Source organism: Meriones unguiculatus, chromosome 6, assembly GCF_030254825.1.
Source record: "Meriones unguiculatus strain TT.TT164.6M chromosome 6, Bangor_MerUng_6.1, whole genome shotgun sequence".
In the NCBI taxonomy this organism is placed as follows: domain Eukaryota; kingdom Metazoa; phylum Chordata; class Mammalia; order Rodentia; family Muridae; genus Meriones; species Meriones unguiculatus.
The window spans coordinates 11280141-11287784 of NC_083354.1; the positions used below are offsets into that span (position 1 = coordinate 11280141).

General features: G+C 45.5%; 1 protein-coding gene across 1 annotated transcript; it reads right to left on the reverse strand.

The window, feature by feature from the left end:
- Positions 1-1007: 1007 nt before the first annotated feature.
- Klhl31 (kelch like family member 31) lies at positions 1008-6415 on the reverse strand. The gene is made up of 2 exons (XM_021643449.2): positions 5244-6415; positions 1008-1971 (listed from the first exon to the last, which is right to left on the reverse strand). Exons 1-2 carry the CDS (start codon positions 6413-6415, stop codon positions 1239-1241), a joined length of 1905 nt encoding a protein of 634 aa, XP_021499124.1. The 3' UTR covers positions 1008-1238.
- Between the last annotated feature and the right edge of the window lie 1229 nt (positions 6416-7644).

A 7644-nucleotide genomic window follows, 5' to 3' on the forward strand; every position in this document is an offset into this window, starting at 1 on the left:
AAACTTGCATTCCCCAGCAAGTGAACCCACCCATTCATCCAGTTATTGTCGAATCCAAGAACCCCAAATGTTTTCTTCATCATCACCATGTGAAAGAGTAGGCCAGTAAAAATTTAGCCCGAATGCTAAGCTGAAGTTCCTGATACTCAGGAACACAGCGTTATTTGGTGATTATTCAGGCTAAGGTTGGAGGCAATTCTTCCTTGTCTGTGTCGGGTGAAGCTGCGCCTGGTGGTGGAGCTCTGTAATCCTAGCTACTGGAGAGGTTGAAACAGGAGGATCTTAAATTCAAGGCCAACCTGGGAAACCTAGTAAAAACCCTACTTTAAAGTTAAAATAAGGGCTGGGAGTGGCGGCACATGCCTTTAATCCCAGCACTCAGGAGGCACTGGGAGTAGCCGGTTTACCTAGTGAAACCCTGTCTCAAAAAATAAAATAAAATGAGGACTGGATATGGGCTCCCTGATTTTAAAAAGTCTCTTAATGTGTAAGGATAAGAAATAAAAGTGGAAATGTTTCTAAGAAAAACGCCAAAATGATTTAAACTTACTCTAAAAACTAAATGACAGAGTACTGTTCCTCTTCTGAGAGTAGGATTTTATGATAGAACAGGACCTTGAGCGTCAAGAAGAGGGCGGGGTCACACAGCATCCGTTCCGAACTGTCCCCTTGTCGTTTCCCAGGTAGAATGTGTTGCTTTCCAGCCACATCCTGATTAAAGCTTTGTGGCTATAATTTTTTTTTTAAGTTCTTTTCAGTCAAGTAGGGGGAAAGAAGATTTTACGTTGAAATATAGAAGTAAATCATTATAGATAACAGACGACGGTCGTCTGGAAACTTGAGATGGGTATTTTCAGCTCCCTCCACCCCACCCCAAAGAAACAGAGAGGAGACTATTGCTTTGACTAGGAAACTGCATAATCAAGTGAGTTTCATGTGTGCGGTGTGGAGAAAAATCTCAGCCTGTGTGCAACTGCTGTGAATTTAGGAAGCTTGCCTCCCTAGAAGAGCGCCCGCAACAAACTCCGCTTGCCACCCAGTGGCTGCTGAACGAAATAGCTTCCTGTGTTGGCTACAGCTCTGTGTTTCGTGGGTGGGAGGCCGGGAGGCCGGGGAAAGACTGAGGTAGATGCTGCCCAACTAAGAATCTGAATCACCATCACTGTAGTAACCGGTGCCTAGTTTCTCCTTGTGGTCCACTCACAGTCTGACCACAGGGCCTCGGGGAAGCAACGCGTTCAGATGCTGACCGGCACGGAGGACACCGAGCTGGCCCGCGACTCTCGGGACACGCTGTTGGGCATGGCCAGCGTGCAGCAGGACACGCCCACGGTGGCCTCCGGCAGCTCGTCGTCCTCCGTCCACTCGTTGAGCTCGGGGTTGAAGCACTGGATGCACTTCTTGTACTTCTTCTCGCCCTCGTTCCAGCCGCCCACCAGGTAGGCGCGGCCGTTGAGAGACGAGACGCCCGCCGTGCTCACGCCCACCGGCAGGGGCGCCGCGAAGCTCCACTGGCGCGCCGCGGGGCCGAGGCTCTCCACCGTGAGCACGTCCACGCGCTCCCCGCGGGGCCCCAGCTGGCTGCCCCCCATCACGTACACCCTGTCGCCCAGGGCCACGGCGCAGTGCCAGCCCCGGGGCGTGCTCAGCGCGGGCAGCTCTTGCCAGGCGTCGTGCGCGGGGTCGTAGGCGCACGCGGAGCGCGAGTACGCGCCGCCGATGTAGCCGCCCGTCACCACCACGCGGCCGTCGGCCACCGCGCTGGCGTGGCAGCAGCGGGCCACCTCCAGCGGCGCCTTGGGCTGCCACTGGTTGCTGGAGGGCACGTAGCACTCCAGCGAGGCCAGGCTGCCCTCCGCGTTGCGGCCCCCCGCCGCGTACAGGAGCCCGTTGAACACGCTCAGGCTGAAGTGCGTGCGCTTCTGGTTCATGCTGCCCAGGTGGATCCAGGTGTTGAAGCGGGGATCGTACCTGAGATGACACGGGACAGTTTGAGCGCCTGAGCTGGAGAGCCCATGTGGCCTAGCGGCGCGTAAGTGGGAATAGTGACCTTATCCAGGCAGAGAACCCTCCCCACCCCCACCCCGGGTCAGCCGACACTCCTGACCCCCTCCCTCCACCTACAGCTACTTCTCTCATTCAGGAGGGAAAAAAAAGTGATGTTTCCTTCTCTCCCCATTCAGAAGATATTTATTTCTTTTACCCATACCTAAGAACAAACAAACAGCAAAACCAACAACAAAAGGATCCCACCAAAATCTTTCCACCCCTGTGCCTTGCACGGGGATTTAATGGGCTGCGGGTCAGAAACTGCGTTTCCGAAGAGGGAGCCTGTCCATTAAAGGCGATTCTACTCACTTTTCAGCCATCAATATCCCTAGCTCTTTCTTGCTGGTTAAGTGTGATTAAGCGTTGCCTGATTGGATTTCTTCTTTTAAAAACCTCTCTCCGTTGAAACGTGTGTCCTGGCCATTCGTTGCACTGATAGAAAGCTAAACTACCCCTTCTGAGGCTGTTAGAAAGACACCAATGGGATTAAATCTAAAAGCAGCAACGAAGGCTTCGTTTCTCTTAATAGATTTTTACTGGTAAAAGTTCCAGCTTATAGATTATTTTTTAAGTGCTGTAGTATTTTCAGTATATAAATCAATAGAAAGAAAAGTGTCTTGAGTATTAAATGGTGAGAAACCCAGCCGACCGAAGGAAAGGACACAGACCCAGTGAACGAACTCATGGTTCCTTGTTCATATGTTTCAGAGGTTCTGTAAACAGAGTTCACCTCTGTCCCAAATAAAATCTAAGTATAGATATAGATAAGAACAGAGCACCCGGGCTGAAGCTGCAGCTCAGAGACAGAGCGCTGCTTGACACAGGCCCAGAACCAAAAAGGAATGAAAAGACAGAAAATCAATTGCTTGGATTTTAAAAAGAATATATATATATATATACATATATATATAACATAAAGTATATGCTATAATACAAATATATTAATGATATATCACACACATATATAATTGTATATATAAAGTATGTGTGTGCATGCGTGTCTGTGTGTGGGTGTATGCCTGTGACTGCAGGTGCCTTTGGAGGCCAGAAGAGGGGGTTGGATGCCCTGATGCTGGAGTTACAGGCTGGTGTGAGCCACCTGCTGGGATCCTGGAAACTAAACCTGGGTCCCTCTGCAAGAATAATAGAGTTTTTAACCACTGATCTGTCTTTCCAGTGCTTTGTTCGGAGTCCTGGCAAGTGGCGGGTAAACATATATAATGAGCCAATTAAAAAAAAAATCCTAAAACTTTTGCTCCTTGGTTATGTTCGATTTTTGTACTACTACCGAGATAAAAGCACCTTTTGTGTATTTTGTATACATGGAAGTTTAATTATTTTTGTCATACTCAAAGGTAGCATGGCCTCAAATTCATTTTTGAGAGACGTAGTGCATTTTCGTTCTTTTTGTATGTGTTCAAATAATACCTTCTAGGCTGTTCTAATCTTCAAATATTTAAAATCAATTAGCTGTCATATTTAAATGATCGTGTTCTGTTTACCAGTTATGAGTCTCACAGTTGTCAATAGAAGGGCTTTAAGACAATTTGCATTATTTTATTGTTTTTAACATTTTTTTGCTGTCTATGTGGGTGGAGTGTGGGTGTGTGTGTGTGTGTGTGTGCTGTGTGTAAGTGTGCATATTCCATGTGAGAGGGTGGGCCTGCCTATGTCACGGTGCATGTAAAGAAGTTGGAAGACAGCCCTGGATGTTGATCTTGCTTCTACCTTGCTATAGACAGGCTGTCGGAGCCTGGCTAGCTGTCCCACAAGCTTCTGGCTATTCTTCTGTCTGTAGCATTGTCTCCTCGTAGAGGGGTGTGCTGGGATCACCGGTTCATGTGCCACTGTGTCTGCCATTTTGTGTGTGTCCAGGGGCCCTAAACTCTGGCTATCAGGCTTCTGCTCTGAGCACATTACCCCCTAAACCATGTCTCTAGCTCCTCTTCCAGATGGGGAAAACCTCTGCTGAGTCTGTGTCAGATAAGGATTGATATTTAGACTATACAATGAACTGCAAAACTCAGTCAAAACCCAACCCAGCCAATACATGACTTAATGAACTGAACAGACAACTGTCAAAAGAGAAAGCATCAATGGCCAATAAGTCTTTGGAAAGGTGTTCAATATTCTTAGCCGTCAGGGTAACACGAATTAAAACTGCTTTGCGATTCCATCTCATCTGGATCTGAAAGGATGTCATAAAGAAAACAAAGGACAGAAGGACTTGTAAGGATGTAGGGAAAGAGGGATCCATGTTCACTGCTGGTGAGAGTGTAAACGATGACAAAAATCAGTATGGCGGCTTCTCAAGAGTAAAAATGACAGTGATAGCACGCCTGGAAGTGTACCCCGAGGACCCTGGGTCAAACACCCTACAGATGTCCACACCTCTGTGTTTCCTGCTGCTCCCCTCACAGTAGCCGGAAACTGGAATCACTTAAGATGTCCAGCAGCCATTAAAAAAGGGAAATAAAATGTGCGAGAAGTTCACAGTGGAATTTTTCATTTCAAATAAAAAGTGAAATCATGACATTTTGGGAGAAATAGAGGTAACTGGAGATTGTTACGTTAAACAAAGTGTAAGTTAGACTCAAAATGACAATTCTCTGTTTTCTCACATGCAGAATTTCAGTCTCTCTGTGTCTCTGCTTCTGTCTGTGTCTCTGTGGGTCCCCCGCCCTTCTGTGTGTGTGTGTGTGTCTGTCTGTCTGGTCTCTCTCTCCCTTTGTGTGTATGTGTGTATGTGATGAAAATAGAAAGGCAACCATGAAAGGTGCTCTTAAAATATTTTTAAGAGCAGGGTAGTAATGGAATTCTTGTGCTATGGAAATGGTGGGAGGACTCTGGTGAATGAGAAAGGGAAACATTTAAGAGAGAGGCAGGAGCAGGAAAAGAGAGTGGACAAGGGGTAGGCATAAGAAAGTATAATGGCATGTATGTATGTATGAAAATACCGAAATGAAATCCATCCCTTTGCATGCTAACTGAAAACTATTAAAATGCAAAAAGAAATGAAAAGGAAAATGTAGGGTGCATACATCTCGGATACACTTTATATGAAAGGTGGAAAATATCTAAAACGTTAGTACTACTTGGTTAATGCACTTAAGATAACAGGCATTATTAATTCTGGGTCAAGGCAGTTTCACCACCTGTCAGTTCATCTGCATTACCAACAGAGCAATGGGTACCTGCAGAAATTGCTGACAGCGTGCTTAGCTTGGTTTCTTGCATCATTCTGGTCCTCGCCACCGGCAACATAAAGGAATCCGTCCATCACGGCCACGCACTGATTGAAACTCTTGGCTGGCATTTCCGTGAGCTTGCTCCATCCATTTTCAGGGTCTCTATATAAAATGTCTCTACTGAGGGACTTCTCGGTCAGACCAGGCCTTCCCCCAACAGTGATAAGGACTCGGCAGCCACCTCTAATTCTCGTTCGCCTAGATTGCAGTGTGTTCTGATGGTAAGGTAGTAAATGATAGTTCATAGCATCCACCAGCAGTTTATGGCAATCAGCGTCTTGCATCATCCTTGGTACAGTCTGAACATAATTGACCAGGTCTTGTGCAGAGATGGTACCAAAGCGAATGTTGCTTAAAAGATCTGCAGCGTGCTTCACTCTCTTTTGGTCGAATTCTAACCATTTCATTGCAATCTGGAATGCTACTAGCTCAGAAGGCAATTGCAAGTCGTCATCTATGAGAAGCTCGTTTATTTGCTCAAAGGTAAGCTTCATAAATTGTTCAGATTCTGCAAATTCTATGAAGTTATCCCGGATAAATTTCTGGGCTGTGGCTTTCGCATTTTTCAAGCAGTATGTTTCAGCAATGTTAACAACATACATGCAGTTCTCGACGCTGATCTCTCGTATCAGAAAATCGCTGCACATCTTTACGAGAGTGTGGATCTGAAGGTACACGGCAGCAGAAATGATGCTTCCTATTGTGTAGAGAGAGAGCGTCAGCTTTCCCGAGTAAGCGTACGCGATCACAGTGGCTAGACCTAAGGGCGCGATATCATTGAGGTCCACCCTTTTCGTTGATGGGTCATTTTTAAGGATGTTGTAGAAGTATTCGCTGCATGAAGCCATCACAGATTTGTGAACATCAAAGGATTTGGTTTTGGTGCCAATGACTAAGTCACACAGAAAGCTCTCTTGCCGCATTTTACTTAAACCTTCCAGGAGGTTGGGGCCATAAGAAGTGTCTGTTAGCTCAGAAGAAACACAGCTAAGGCTGTTGCCTCCCTCTAGGAGCCCGTGCAGAGCATTCAACTTGTTTAGGGGGCTGTCTTCTACGATGATTGTCATCTCATTGATCTCTGCTTTGTTCTTCTTGGTAGTCTTCTTTTTGGGGGCCATGTTAGCTGTGGCGCTGTCACAGTCAAGAACTCACTAAAAGAGAAGGAGATGAACTTATTTTTGTTGTGCTTTGGACTTGGAAATATTGTACTAGAAACTTTCATAAGAATGGTTTTATAATTGCATAAAGTAGGTTAGTCCTCAAAACATGTTCAAAGACATTGAGCGAGACCACACTTTTCAGTGATGCTATTATTTCAAGCCTCAGACATTGAATATGATTCTAGAAAGGTGTGTATTTACAGATGGAATCCCCCGAAGGGTGTATTGCCAAGCAATTATGACCCATTAGCAACAAGAAGTTCTCCGGTTCAGATGTGGAATGGAAGCATTAGGAAGGCTTAACCAAATAAATAAATAAATAAAATGGGTTATGGCTACCTTAAAGAATTTCCTCTTAAAAATATTAAAGTTTAGGGATCCATGAAAATTATAAAATACTGTGAAAAAAAAGACCCCCTTTAGCAACATCAGTGCAACCTACCATATTTGAAGCTATACTTACAGCTAGAATTTAGTGATCCTTATATAGGATATGGGGTTTGCCAAATAATCTAAAGGAAAGGATCTGTGTTCTTGTGCCCCCCCCCCTGCTCTGCCCCCAACAGCACTTGTCCCTGTGCTTGCTAGCAGGACAGCAGCACGTATCAGGAGATCAGAAGGACCCGCTTGTTTTGAGGACTGGTTTTCTTCCCACTTTGCTAACATCGTTATATTCCGTTCATGGATACATGTCCTTTAATGGATATATGTCCTTTCCCATCGGCTTTTGCAGTTACTTTTCAAAATGCATGGCCCTTACGTATTGAGTATCCCCTTGTTGGGTTTGTTTGAGAAAATTTTGAATCATTTTGTTCAGCAAGAAATTATAAGATATCCGCTATTGCACAGAGGGACAGCGGTTTTCTGGGAATGATGGAGCAATAAACGTGTCCTCTGTGACAAATACGAAGTGAAAGCAAAGAGCTACATTTATAGCAGAGGAAATGTAGGCCTTGTCTGGGTCCTTGGAAGAACCCACATAGCCAATGTTTTATTCATGCACATAATGGGCTTTCAAGGAAACCCTGAACTGAGAAGAATGGTCTGTGTGCTTCGGACTAAAGTGCTAAATATTCTGGTGCTGGCTAGTTTTATATCAACGTTACACAGGCTAAAGTCATCAGGGAGAAGAGAACCTCAATTGAGAGAATGCATTCGTAAGTTCAGGCTGTAGGCAAACCTGCAGG

Bases quoted from the DNA above. Each gene is read 5' to 3' on its own strand.
- Klhl31 (XM_021643449.2), bottom strand. From the start codon at position 6,415: ATGGCCCCCAAAAAGAAGACTACCAAGAAGAACAAAGCAGAGATCAAT. The intron at 1,972-5,243 runs GTACCCATTGCT...GTGTCATCTCAG, and splicing joins GCTGTCAGCAATTTCTGCAG to GTACGATCCCCGCTTCAACA.